The sequence below is a fragment of the Medicago sativa genome, chromosome 4, assembly GCF_051527215.1.
Source record: "Medicago sativa cultivar Bolivia chromosome 4, Bolivia_mono, whole genome shotgun sequence".
In the NCBI taxonomy this organism is placed as follows: Eukaryota; Viridiplantae; Streptophyta; class Magnoliopsida; order Fabales; family Fabaceae; genus Medicago; species Medicago sativa.
Window position 1 is genome coordinate 86667564 of NC_140752.1, and position 15126 is coordinate 86682689.

General features: G+C 33.9%; 2 protein-coding genes across 2 annotated transcripts; both read left to right on the forward strand.

The window, feature by feature from the left end:
- The first annotated feature begins 2549 nt into the window (after nucleotides 1–2549).
- LOC146933168 (histidine kinase 3-like) lies at nucleotides 2550–8928 on the forward strand. Its single transcript, XM_085704906.1, has 10 exons — nucleotides 2550–3501; nucleotides 3806–4087; nucleotides 4413–4582; nucleotides 5242–5454; nucleotides 5544–5730; nucleotides 5813–5864; nucleotides 5966–6195; nucleotides 6307–6405; nucleotides 6805–7937; nucleotides 8287–8928. The coding sequence occupies exons 1-10, from the start codon at nucleotides 3169–3171 to the stop codon at nucleotides 8498–8500; spliced, it is 2913 nt and encodes a 970-aa protein (XP_085561032.1). The 5' UTR covers nucleotides 2550–3168; the 3' UTR covers nucleotides 8501–8928.
- A 3296-nt stretch (nucleotides 8929–12224) lies between these two features.
- On the forward strand, nucleotides 12225–14882 carry LOC146933169 (nuclear transport factor 2A-like). The gene is made up of 2 exons (XM_085704909.1): nucleotides 12225–12594; nucleotides 14558–14882. Exons 1-2 carry the CDS (start codon nucleotides 12298–12300, stop codon nucleotides 14630–14632), a joined length of 372 nt encoding a protein of 123 aa, XP_085561035.1. The 5' UTR covers nucleotides 12225–12297; the 3' UTR covers nucleotides 14633–14882.
- Nucleotides 14883–15126: the final 244 nt, after the last annotated feature.

Below are 15126 nucleotides of genomic sequence, written 5' to 3' on the forward strand. Positions count from 1 at the left end.
TGGGTAGTTGGTACAACTCTTCAAAGGAACATTTTTTTGAATAAAATACAGACTTGAATAAAATACATAAAAAATATTAAAATTAAGAGTGTTAGGAATCGAACCCATGTCATTTCATCTACAGATTGGCACCCTCTTCCATTGCAACCAAGGAAACCTTGTTGCTTATTTTTAAGCCTAATATGATATATATACCAATCTTAGGGGATACCATGGCCTCTGTCATTCCCCAAAGAGACCCGCCCCGGTAACGACCTTCAATTATTTAACTATTTAAACGTTATCTCATCCAACCTTACACATATGGTGAAAACCTAACATATGAATCTAAACAACGATTCAATCCTCTCATACTTGCTCTCTAATCAACTATCTCCATAATCCTAAATTCTAAAAATATGTCGTTCGTGATCTATCTTTTTTACTATAGATAGATATGCTATAATTTATATTTATGATTCATTAGATACATAGTTAAATTCCAAAAATCCAACATGTTTTCGAGGTTAAAACAAGGATGATTATTAACTTCAACTTTTGCGAGTCGACATCTATTGTTGTTTGATTTTCTTACAAATTCCAAGTGAAGATTGATGACGGATAAGGTCCACCACATAACTTGTCAATTTTAAATATAGAACTTTCAAGAATAAAATTGCTCAAATTTTTGACATGTGACAATCATTTTCATTATGTCCTAATCACTACGTGGCCACTTCTTGATTAAAGGGCCATATATTCTAGCTCCTGCTTGCTTTCCACCTAAAATAGCATTTTTTTTTCCCCCTCCTTATTTGGATGCTCCCCAACCACTTTGGCCCTTTCACTTGTTTAACCATCACAAATCACAATATTGTCCCTGAGCTCCTAGTCAATTTACGCCCACATACCCAAATCCTTGTCAAACTTTTGCTTCTTGTTGCCTCCTATGAGGTAAACATATCTACCCGGATTTCACTCCTTGGTTAGAAGAAGTGTTTGTTACGACATAGTTGTGATATTTATGTATTACTATGATAGCCTATTGATGAATTTACATACGACATAGTTGTGATATTTTTGACCTTTATTACTTTGGAGGCGTTTTAAACCTTCCTATTGGTGGGAATTGCTTTCAATTTCATATATAAAATAACATTCAAGACATGCTTATAAAAGCAACTTAATCAATTGTATAAAGAGTAGTGATATTTTGACAACCATTTTGGTACAACTTTGAGACAATTTTGTTGTTCTCTCTTCTCATTGGTCAAAAATAATAGAGAGAGAAAAATGAAGAGAGAGAATAAAAACATAATGTAAGTATAAGAGAGAAAGTTGTACAAAAGTTGTATCAAAATAATTGTACTAATATCATTTCTCTTGTATAAAATAGGTGTTTATCCCATAAGTTTTAAAAATAAAATAAAGTCAAATTATTATACAAGTTGATTTTCGTAGCCTATTGATTCGGATTTGAATCCAAGACTTCAAGCTCTGTATCCTTTAACACAGTTGAACTTACCAATCCCACTATATAATTCATCTTCTCAATTTAGTTTATCTTAATGGGACCCAACCATTCTTCTGCACATAAATAAACCGATCCAAGTAGACCTAAGTAGTTTTTTAGTGGTATATTAACATATCCTTCCATTTGCGTAGCTGGAAAGCTAAAACAATTACTAATAAAAAAAGAGAACATGTTCCAATTCCAATTAATAAATTAATAAAGTGGTGACAAATACATAAAAATCTCTCTCATTCTCCCTCGTGTTGGACCAGTTAAACTTAATATATATGTTAATTTATCAGTTAGATAGCTAAGTTTTGTGTCTGATTACAGTGTAAAGTTAAACAATGAAACTATAGAGAAGAAAAATAACACCTTGAGTCGAGAATTTCTCATCATGAATACTTTTTTGACCCTCGCTGTTATCCATGGCCAATGGCAATTTTGGTAAAGTATATACTGAGAGCATCTACTAAAAAGGTGATGCTTATTCTTGAAATTTTGGTTCCATGCAGGGGTACTTTTGGCAATAAAAAGTACAGCAAACCAAACATACGCACGTACGCACATAGCTAAGCGGGTGGCACTTTGGTGACATTAATGTCACCGTGCCATTGCATCTGGACCACACATTGTCATTGCCATTGCATCTGAACCACACAACACGTCTAATGTCACTCAATGTGTGGTCCAGATTTAATGTCACCGTGACATTAATGTCACACAAGTATTTCCCTAGCTAAGCAAGCTAACTAACGAGTAACGACTATGCGTGAAGAAGTTGTCTACTGAAGTGGACGAATACTAGGGATGTGAACAGTCACAAAGTAAAGAAAAGTTGCTGTTTTTGCTGAGTGGAACCATACCTTTCTCTTCTCTACATTATTAACTGTACCATGCTAAATATATAATATATAATACTATATAACAAACTTTTTCATGTCAATGATTATTTCGTTTTAAAACAATATAATATATTTTCTCAACTGGACATTTTGGACAGAGTCACAGAGACAATGGCTTATAATATTGAAAATATTTTTGCTTGCATATTCTTATCCTCTCTCTTTTGCAAATTCTCTCATCTCAATTCTCAACTACATGAACTCATTATAATTATCTTTTTGCAGTGTGTATAGCTTCTACTAGAAGAGAGAGACAGAGAGTCAAACCTTGAACACTCGCGTGGTTCTGTTGTTCTTATTTTTGGTATATAGAATACGACCCTGCAGTTAGTTCATGCTAGAGTTTCTGTGTAGAATGATGATATATTTCGAATCTTTTGTAGCTTTCCTATTGGCCCCTCCTTTTGGTAGCTGCTACCTGACAACATAATAACAAATAGTATCAATTTCTGTTGAGAGTTAGGAACCAGAATCTTATCATTCCTTTATTTTATTTTATAAGGGTGTGTTAGTTTCTTATTATTTGTCACAAATTCTAGTGTTGATTTGCATTTCTTAAATTTAATCTATTTGGTTGGATAAGACAGCATCTTATTATCAAGGTCACATCCTTAATTATTTCTCTTTTTCTTTTCATTTTTCACTTTAACTTGCTTAATAGTTACCAGTTAGTAGTAGAAAATTGGTAGATTTTGTGCAATTCATTTTTCACAACATTTTTTAGTGATTAGGTGTTGTAAGTATTCATTAAGTGGAGTCACATATACAAAGATGTGGCTGAAATGGTGGGAGAAGATTTTAGGGAATGGTTACAAAATCAATCAACAGTACTGTCAGTATATTGGGTCAAAGAGAGTGAAGAGAGAGTTGTGGAGAAAGCTTTTGTTGACATGGGTATTGGGTTGGACTGTAGTGTCTTTGTGGATCTTCTGCTTTATGAGTTTACAAGCTACTGAGAAGAGGAAAGAAACTCTTGCTAGCATGTGTGATGAAAGGGCTAGGATTGTTCAGGATCAGTTTAATGTTAGTATGAACCATATTCAAGCTATGTCTATTTTGATCTCAACTTTTCATCATGCTAAGAGTCCCTCAGCCATTGATCAGGTACTTATTTTCATTATGTGTAATATTTTTTTTTTTGTTCTAACCCTTTGATCAAAGATTGTTCTAGGCAAGGTTCGAAAGCCGGTACTCCCGATCAATTCGACTCTTGCAGATCAGGACTAATGATATCTCTAATCTTACAACTCTGTCACACATGGTTACATTCAATTAATTTATTTTCTCAAACTATTGCCCGTGTTGACGTGTCAGTGTCGTGTACGATGTCATATTGGTGCTACGTACTCTTATTATTAAAATCTTAATTGTTTGATTGGGATAGCAATCTGACTTGTAAAACATGCAGAGAACTTTTGCTAGCTACACAGAAAGAACAGCTTTTGAGAGGCCTCTAACAAGTGGTGTGGCATATGCTGTAAGAGTGCTTCATTATGAAAGGGAACAATTTGAGAAGCAACAAGGTTGGATTATTAAGAGAATGGATACTCTAGAGCAGAATCCAGTTCATAAGAACGACTATGCTGTAGAGGAATTGGAGCCATCCCCTCTTCAGGAAGAATATGCTCCTGTCATATTTGCACAAGATACAATTTCACATGTCATTTCTGTTGATATGCTTTCTGGAAAGGTAGGTTTATGTCGTAAGTTTCTTGTTAAATTTTTTAAGGACCAAAGTTTTCAGCTGAACTAGTATACCTAATGGATATTTAAACCATAGAATAGATAAATCATCTGCGAAAATGCTATACAATAGACTTAAATGTCCTGGTGATAATCTGAATCCGTTCACTCTTTGCTCAAGCTTTAGGGAAAAATGCTTTTTGTGTCTCTATATACATGTATCCTTGTGTACAACTGTAGAGACAAATTCATCGAGTCAGATAGGACTATATGGACGACAAAACTCTCTTTTAAGAATTAGACATTTGTTATATTCACTTGTTCATCAACAGGAAGACCGTGATAATGTGTTGCGTGCAAGAGAATCAGGCAAAGGGGTTTTAACTGCACCCTTCAGGCTTCTCAAATCAAATCGGTTAGGAGTTATCCTTACATTTGCCGTCTACAAGAGATATCTTCCATCAAATGCAACTCCAAATGAAAGGATTCAAGCAACTAATGGGTATGCATATATTTTTGAATTTGATTAATTTCTCATGCCATTAGTTTGTTCTTTGTTCATTGATATAGTTTAGCTTACGCCTCTGGTTTATCTAAAGTTCTGAAGTAATTAGTCTACCAAGCAACTAAACACTCCATTCACATTTGATGGGAAAAATTCACGAACAGTTGAACATAATTAGGCCATGTTTGGATTGACGTATTTGAGCTTATCTATTGACATAAGCACCTGTGAATCGTGATACTGTTTGGGAGAGCTTATGGGAACAACTTATGACATGGTCATAGATTGTTTTCACTTTATTTCCATGAGCTATCCAGGACAGCTTATAAAAAATAGCTTATAGCTTATATGAAAACAATTTAACTTTATTTTATCTTTTGTTATAGAAATAGGTTATGCATGAGCACTTATATCATTATATGATTAGCGCTTATGCTATAAGTGCTTAATTAAGTTGTTTACCCAAACTATACCATAATGTAAGAAGAGTGAACAATAATCTAGCTCTTCCCTTGTGATAGTTAAGGTCTTGAAGTTACTACTTATTAACCTACTCTGAAATTCAATAGTTCATGTAATTTTTGGAGAGAAAAAAATTCATGAATACAATCTAGTTTTTGAAGTAGCCTTTTAATTTCTTGTATATTGCTAAACAGGTATCTTGGTGGGGTATTTGATGTTGAGTCATTAGTGGAGAAATTACTTGAGCAACTTGCTAGCAAGCAAAGTGTAATTGTTAATGTATATGACACTACAAATCATACTCATCCAATTGCCATGTATGGCTCAAATATATCAGGGGATGTGTTCAATCATGTCAGCACTCTTAACTTTGGTGACCCTTTCAGGAAACATGAGATGCATTGCAGGTATTAGTAATGCTTCACACCTCTGTCCTTCTTAATGTTCAGCATAGTTTGTAATAAATGAATGACATTTAAGTCCGATTCTTACCCAGGTTCAAACAGAAACCGCCTTTGCCATGTGCTGCAATATTAACTTCAATTGGCATTCTTGTTATTGCTCTCCTTGTTGGACATATTTTCTATGCCACCGTGAATCGAATTGCAAAAGTAGAAGATGATTACCATGAAATGATGGAGCTTAAAAAACGTGCGGAGGCAGCAGATGTTGCAAAATCCCAGGTATGCATCTACCTTTTTAATTTGTTTAATAAATTGGCTTAACCTGCACTAATTACACGGACTTGACCAATTATAATTGCAGTTTCTTGCCACTGTTTCCCATGAAATCAGAACACCGATGAATGGTGTTTTAGGTGAGTTCTCTAATGTCTATGGTTTAGTATATAGTGTCTGATTTTCAACTATTTAGGAAAGATTCCCTAAACCATAACTTTGTTCTATAATGCATTTTCAGGGATGATGCATATGCTTATGGACACAGATTTAGATGTAACTCAACAGGAATATGTCAGAACAGCACAGGAAAGTGGAAAAGCTCTAGTGTCACTTATAAATGAGGTTTTGGATCAGGCAAAGATTGAATTTGGTAAGCTAGAGCTTGAGGCAGTGCTTTTTGACATACGTTCGATTTTGGATGATGTATTGTCACTATTTTCTGATAAGTCCCAAGGAAAAGGAGTCGAGGTAATATATTTTTCATTTCTTGGTGCCCTTTGATCATCGTGAAATTTTCAAAACATGCATGTCTAATTATAGTTCATTCCTTTTCATGATTTAATTGTTTGGCAATCACAGTTGGCAGCTTATGTGTCAGATCAAGTTCCTAAACTGCTAATAGGTGATCCTGGAAGGTTTCGGCAAATAATTACTAATCTCATGGGCAACTCAATTAAGGTAAGAACCTTATTAATCATGCATGTCACTTAGGCAATGTTTGGATAGATAACTTATTTAAGCATCTATAGCATGAGAGCCTATCATGTAAGTGCTTATGTAAAAACTATTGCCATTACAAAATATAAAATAAAGTCGAATTGTTTTCATTGAAGCTATAAGTTGTTTTCATAAGCTATCCTAGAGAGTTTATGGACATGTCATAAGCTGTTTTCATAAGATCTCTCAAACAATTTCACAAGTCCTTATGCTAGCAGATAAACTCAAGTAAGTCAAACCAAACAGGCTTTTAGTCAGATATCAGTGTTACAGCAAAGAATGACTAGTAGTATAGTAAAATTGATGTGTATTTTGTAAAGAATAAGTATCATGAAAATTGATTCCGTAATTGTTTTGCAGTTCACAGACAAAGGACACATTTTTGTGACTATCCATCTTGTTGAGGAGATTGTTCATTCTATAGAGGTTGACAATGAATCAAATCCAGAAAATACATTGAGTGGTTTCCCTGTTGTGAAAAGTTGCCTGAGTTGGAAAGGATTCAAGGCTTTCAGTCAAGATGGACCACTTGGTTCTTTCTCTTCCATCTCTAGTGATCTCATCAATTTGATTGTATCTGTTGAAGATACAGGTGACGGTATTCCTAGAGAATCTCAACCTCTCATCTTCACTCCATTCATGCAAGTAGGTTCGTCGATCTCCCGAAAACATGGAGGAACTGGTATTGGACTAAGCATTAGCAAGTGTTTGGTTGGCCTCATGAATGGCGAAATTGGATTTGCAAGTGAACCAAAAACTGGTTCCACTTTTACTTTTACTGCTGTCTTCGCCAATGGACTCCTCAGTTCTAATGAGTGTAAAATACGGCAAATCAACGACCAAACAAAACCTGCATATTCAGAATTTGAGGGTATGAATGCATTGGTTATTGATCCAAGACCTATTAGAGCAAAAGTGTCTCAATATCACATCCAACGCCTTGGCATTCACGTTGAAACGGTTTCAGATTTGAACCAAGGGGTGTCAACCATAAACAAAGGGAATGCAGTTATCAACATGGTCTTGATTGAGCAGGAAGTTTGGTATAGAGATTCAAGCATGTCGTCTCATTTTTTCGATAGCACAAGGAAAATCAGCCACGGTTTTCCTCCAAAGTTGTTCATTCTTGTTAATTCTAGCAACTCTTCTAAAACTAGCAGTGTAACGTCAGATGTTGATAATCCTACTATCATCACAAAACCACTCAGGGCAAGCATGCTTGCTGCGTCACTACAGCGAGAGATGAATGTTAGGAACAAGAGAACTCTAAATAGGGACCTTCAAAATTTGTCTCTTAGCCATCTTCTTGTTGGGAGGAAAATTCTAATTGTTGATGATAATGGCGTGAATCGTGCAGTAGCAGCTGGTGCTTTGAAAAAGTATGGAGCAGATGTGGTTTGTGTTAGCAGTGGAAAAGATGCTATCTCATCGCTGAAGCCACCTCATCAGTTCGACGCATGTTTCATGGATATTCAAATGCCAGAAATGGATGGGTATGCAATAAGATTTATTGTTTTTTCCAAAATTTGATGATTTATAGTTTGGAGTTAAATTTGAAATTTCCACATAAAAAATGTGGAGAAGATTTTCTTAGAAGTTTTTTGTCGACATAACAGAAAAATTGAAAACATTTTACTTAACAGTTTATATAAAAGGAAAAGCTTTGCATTAAGTTGATTAATTGTAAAAACAGTCTAATAGTAATCTACATAGAAGACACACAAGGTGTTCAAACTCTAACTTCTTGCCACAGAAATACCACAATTTATGTAATTATCAATTCTAAAAATACAATCATCATTGTGTTAGAAGTTGGTAATATCTGCTATTCTTTTTCAACAGTTTTGAAGCTACAGGTAGAATCAGAGAGATGGAACAGAATGTAAACACAGAAGTATCTATAAACTGGCATGTGCCGATTTTAGCGATGACTGCAGATGTAATTCAGGCTACACATGAGAAATGCCTAAGGTGTGGAATGGATGGGTATGTTTCAAAACCATTTGAAGCCGAACAACTTTATCGGGAAGTTTCTCGGTTTTTCCTGTCATCTTGAAAAGAAACAGAAAAGTTTTGGTATTTCTGTGAAGAATGTTATCTATCTCATCGTCTCACAAAAGGGAGGAAATATTGAACTGGTTCATTATTTACCTTTTTGACTCAAATCATTTTAAATTTTGTGCTGTTTATGAAAGATCCCTGGTTTAGAATATTGTTTTTGTGATAGGGAGTGTGCATAGTAGGATCCAAGTTGTAGTTGGTAGTAAAAGCATCTAAACCCATTGATTCTTCCATGTAAAGTCAGTCTCTCAGTTGTGTATGTTACATGTAAAGTTGTGTAGTCTAGGTATGTAATAGTTACTTATAGGTATGTATTAGGTTGATTGAAGTGAAATAAAGGAAAGTAGGTTCTTGGAAACAAAGGTACCATCAACCATGTATATATTATATGACTCAATAAAAGTAAGTACTACATTAGTTTCACTTCCTTGTGTTCTTAAAAGTGCCGGAATTTGGCTTTCAAATATTGTAACTGATATGTACTCCACATAGATAAATTATACTATAGTATAGTGTAAGAGTGGTCTACCATTTATTTGGCCAATCAGTAGATTTTTGAAGTTCTTGATTTATCGTTGCTTTGCCTTGTCATGCCAATGCAAATATTCTTTTAGTTGGGATCTCAAAAGCAGCCTAGTCCAGCAAAATTCATGTGCAGGGATGTAAACTTCCATCTCTACATGGGATTCCATCCAGCTGAGATTATGAAATGAATGTTTAGAAAGATGTGTTATGATTTGGTCAAGTGTACTTTTGCTAATATAAACCAAGCAGATCCAACCCAATTCACTAGTATGTAAACATAGGGGCAAGGTGAATTGATTGGTTTACTTTTGAATGATTAGGGAAATTGCTCATCAAAATTTTTAGATCGATCAAAATAGTCCTTTTATAAACTTTTGCCGTTATAGACTATGACCATGATACACTAATTGAATTTGCGACTCCTTCGTGTTGATCACACATCAATGCTACTACTACATCAAGTACTAATTTGTGTAGGAAGGGCTACTCACTAGTAATCAATCCTTGTGTTATTGGCATCACTAACAAATTTGTTTCCGAGATGCTAATTAGTTTTTCTAGTGAGGTGATATATAGGTGGGGTCAACATGCAATGTGAAATGTCAGTTTAACGTATTATATTATAGCCTCTAACGACATAGGTAGGGGTGTTAATAGAGCAGAATTGAAGCTGAGAGAGTATTTTTCCAACATACAAAAATGGTCTCCGTCCTCGTTTCAATTCACCGTCTCGGGGAGTATCCTCTCTCCATCCTTGATTTCAGTCGGGACCACATCAATATTAAAAAAAGTATCAAATATTTATTATTTTCAATCAAATTAGAACAAATTAGTAAAAAAATTAAAGTTTAATCATAAAATAAATAAAAAATTATGACATTATTGTGAGTCTTGTAACAACAATAAATACCACGTTATACATCTTGTGTGAGCCTTGGGGATTTTCTCCTCCATCCCCAACCTCACGAGGAATTTTTTTTCTATCTTCAATCCCTAAACAAGGTAGTCCTTCTTACATGGATCCTCATTTATGGATATAAATTGCATTCCTAGACCCAAGTTTACATAGAAACCATTTCAAATGATATTTTATAATTTTTATTTTAATTTTAAGAATGTGTTTATCAATTTGAAAAACTAATGAGACACTATTTTGGTCAATGCTTACCGTTTAAAGAGCCAAATTGCTAATTTACTAGTTTTTTTTTTGGCAAATGTTAACTTATGCCTTCAAGGGCACATGTTAAGGAACTTATTATAGAAATATATGTATCAAAAGTCGTGCAGTCAACTTCTTAAAAGTTAAATTATCATGTTTTCCAATGCAAAGTTACTCATTTTGTGTTCCTTAACATGTGCCCTTAGGGCACAAGTTAACATGACCCTTTTTTTATACGACCCAATTCAACCCAACCTAATATGTGTTTTTTTTTATTTATTTATGTTTTCCAATAAAAAAATGGAAATTGATTACTCCACTGTTATTTAGACAAAATAAAGATTCTATTAGGAAAAAAAAGACAAAAAGAAAGATTCTATGAATAAAAAATGATAAAGAAAAAAAATGATTGAAGAATCAAATTCCAAACAACATGATATAAAGAGAGTAATTAATACATATATAAAATTCCTCTAAAAACAAATACATATGTATGATTTTTGTCAAAAAAAAATACATATGTATATTGTAGTGTTAAGTGAAAAAAATATTGCCAAACATATATGAACATATGAAATTGTAAAGTGTTGGTCAAAATAGTTTTTTTCTATTATAAAATTTTACCTTGACAGTAATTGAATTTTTCATCCTTCCATTCCATGTTGATCACACATCAATGCTACTACAATAGAATCTAATTTGTTTATGTAGGGTTAAGTTGCTAGTAATAAATCCTTTGCACAAATGTAATTAGTGACAAATTTGTTTACGAGATGACATAAATTTTATAGAAAAGTTAGTCCTTTGTAAAGTGATATTAACAAGGGCTCAACACACAAGGTTAAATATGCACTTAATGTTCCCTAAAAAAAAATGCACTTAATGTGTCAGATCATAGTCTTCTAACAACACTAAGTTAACAAATCGATCATTTCAAATTATATTCATAATTTTAGAATTATATTTGACAATTTACAAAAATGATAGATTAATTTTATCAATATTTACAATTTTGTGAACATATATGCTAATTCACTATTTATTTTTGGATCCAATCCATTGTAAGTTTATGCATTCTCATTCTCATTAAAACAAATAAGAAACAATTTTATTATGGATGTTAAATACCATTAGATGGGTTACTTTTTATTGGCATTGGAAGCACATTACATTATGGCAGTGTAATGTTTCACAATGTAATGAATCTTCTACCTATTTGATGGGATGGTTAAGAGATTATCTATGGTTAAATTCTTCAGAACTTATCAATGGATATAACCCTTTTGGTATGAATAGTTTATCAGTCTGGGCGTGGATGTTCTTATTTGGACATCTTGTTTGGGCTGCTGGATTTATGTTCTTAATCTCATGGCGCGAATATTGGCAGGAATTCATACGAGATATTCTTGCATGAACTCTTACCTAAGAGATTATTCATACGAGATATTCTTGCATGAACTCTTACCTAAGAGATTATTCTTACACCCAACCAATAAAAATATGACACATGCTATTAACTTTAAAAAAAATGTGATTTTAATTAAGGAAATGGAAACATAAATGGTGGTGGGTAGTTTTTGTTGGTTAAAGAAAGTGGAAAAAGGAGAGAGAAATATTAAAAATAATGAGAAAAAATTATGATATTAATTATTTTTATTATTTTAATGAGATGTTTGATTTTAATTGGTTGGGTGTAAGAATGATCTCTTAGGTAAGAGTTCATGTAAGGATTTCTCATAGTAAAAATATAGATTTATCACTCGAATGATTCAAATTTGAGCCTACTTTAAAAAGATTTTTAAATACTTGGCTTAAATATATTTGTCATCACTTATCATTTCAAAAAGATTGTGTTTTAGTCTTTTTAATAAACCAAAATAAATGAAGTAAAGACTAAAATATCACTCTTTTAAAAAGATAATCGATTAAAACAATTTTAAAATAAAAAATAAATGATCAAAACAAATTTTAATATTAATAAAAATAAAAGACGAAAAATATATTTAAGTCTAGTACTTTTGCAAGTGTTGTTAAAAAAAATTGGGAATCAAATTCGAAAGACGATCGATATATAGAGGGGGCAGAAGAGAAGGGTAGCGTAGAGAGAGATGGATCCAGACGCGTTGGCAAAGGCATTCGTGGAGCACTACTACTCAACATTCGACAACAACCGTGGTGGACTCGCCACTCTTTACCAAGAAGGTTCCATGCTCACTTTCGAAGGTCAGAAGATTCAAGGTTCCCCCAACATCGTCGCCAAACTTACTTCCCTTCCTTTCCAGCAGTGTCATCACTCCATCACCACCGTTGATTGTCAACCTTCCGGTGCCAACGGCGGCATGCTCGTCTTCGTCAGCGGTAATCTCCAACTCGCTGGTGAACAACACGCCCTCAAATTCAGCCAGGTCAGATTTTTTGATGATTTTTATTATGATTATGAGATTATGTTAGGTTATTGCATGATAAGATTATAATTGTATTAATTTTTATTTGATCGAAACATTTGTTACCGTGATTGAAATTTAGGGTAATTTGCAACTAGAATTGCACAAGGGGATGAAGTTCTGATGAATATTCAATTCTCTATAAGCATCATGTATTAAATTATTATTACATGATTATAGATTTTTTTCATTTCAAATTGTATTTTCTAGTTCAAGATCAAGCTTCAAATCCTACATTTTTTTATTACCAAAATTATTGAGTGAAACAACAAATTCTCCCTCACTTTGTAGACCGCTCTCGAATAGGTCCTTAGATTTGAAAATGTCATTGATTATGTCAATTTTTACTCATTTTAGTCCTTTTGGGAGTCAGGGAGGGACTAAAGTGATTATAAGTTTAGGGACCAGACTGGTAGTAAGTGGTTGAAATCTATGAAGCACATACACTCCTCAAATTAGGTGTGTCCCGGTGTCGGACATGCATCGGCGTCCGACACCAACACGAAGCCAACACAAGTGATTACACTGAATTATGTCATTTTCTCAAATTATCGGTGCTGGTGTGTCGGTGTCCGTGTCATTGCTTCATAGGTTGAAATATAAGGACTAAATTGACAGTAAGTAGTAAAACATGGGGACCAACTTGATAGTTTAATAAAGTCTAGGAATTTTTTGAGATATCCTAATTTCAAGGACCTATTCAAGAGCCCGCAAAGTCAGAGACTAGTTTGGTGGTTTACTCCAAATTTATTTCTCTAAAAAGCGGCAATCCTTACTAGAACAAACAACCAGAACTTGGCAGCTAGGTTTGGATGTCGAAGTTAACATTGACGAGGTTGAGTAAGGAGAGATTGTAACCCACTTGGGTTTGCCTGGCGGTGTTGGCTTGAGACCTTGCAGTGTGCTCCTTTCAAGGTCTCAAGTTCGATTTTCCACGGTGCCAATTTCGGTGGGCCAGTTCATACAGAGCACTCTGGCTTTAAATGGGCCCTCCTGCAAGTGAACGGTGGGATTGAACCCCTTGGATTAGCCGGTCTATGGGCTGGATACCGAGTTTTTTAGAAAGAAAAAAAAAAAAAAGTAAGGAGAGATTGTGTGAGTGATAGTCCATTAGTTAGAGATAGAGAGGAAATGGAAAAGTTGTAGGTTAAACAATTGAGGATTTAGATAGTGATCTGTCATTAGACATGGTTTATGATGATCATTAGATCCATCTGATTGACCTCGTCTGTAAGGTAAAAGCTTTTGTTGTGTTAAATTGTTTAATGATGATTTATCTTTTACCCATCCATTATTGTCCAATCCATCCTTTCTTTATCGTTAGTTCAGAGGGGCTGTTCTCCAACTGAGAGATTTATGATATTGATTGATTGGTTTTCTTGATAACGAAACATCCAAAGATAAGGATCAAATTTGTGGTGATAAATGAAGGTGGTTTTGATTACAGATAACATAAAGAAATATTTTATGTGATTGTGACAATTTATGTCTTGATGGAACTTTAAAGAAGTGGTGTTTTATGTCTGCTTTCTGTAATAGTATGAAATATGGACTTGGTAATATTGAGAAGCTGGTATAGTAATTAACTATTGGTGTCATTTTTATTCTCAGAACGCTGCTTCAAATTACTTGAAGATAGTGTCTGTATATGGTTATTTGGTGAAATGATGGGATTTCCAAGTCGTATCATTTCACTGAAATGGTGCTTACATTTTGAAATTTTCTGGTGTACTTCTGTATGGTACATTTTTATTTCTGGTTGCTACGCAGATACATATACACGTGCTCTGATATTGTTGATAGTATAATTTTGTTTCCTGTATAGTTAAAATTATTTATGGCACTCTGTTGACCTTCCGATTTTTTTCACCTGGTCTCATTCATAGTTTCTTTTATTGACTAAATTATAACTTTCTGTTTTCAGATGTTCCATTTGATGCCAACACCGCAAGGAAGCTATTATGTGCTGAATGACATATTTCGTTTGAACTATGCCTAAAGATAGACCATCAAATATATGACCTGAAAGGCCACAAAAGATGTTTTGTAACTGTTTCAGATTTCAGATTTGAAAATTGATTCATTTTCGTTGGTTGTGTTGAATGCTTAATTGTGCATGTTGTGTTTAGAAGTTTCTGTTGTGATTTGTCAGAAAACGGCTTCAAGGATAAATTTCCTAAATATTTACTGGGTATGGGTGATTTAAAACCCAAATATATTTCTGATTGGGACCCGTTCATCTCTATTCAGTTTACCTCTCAACAAATTGGTTATGCAAGTTATCACAATATTTTCTGTGTTTGTTTCCTGAATGAAGGTTTGTTATTTTCAGCAGCAGGGCTAAGCTTGCAATCGACTGTTCTTAGCTGCACAAGGAAACCAAATTATCTTGGTTTTTCTTCCTTTAAAATGATAATCACGGTTTATATAAAAGAGTGTGGTTAAAATGATGGTTTTGCATAAGCAAAACAGTCTTGTACCATGCACAATTTT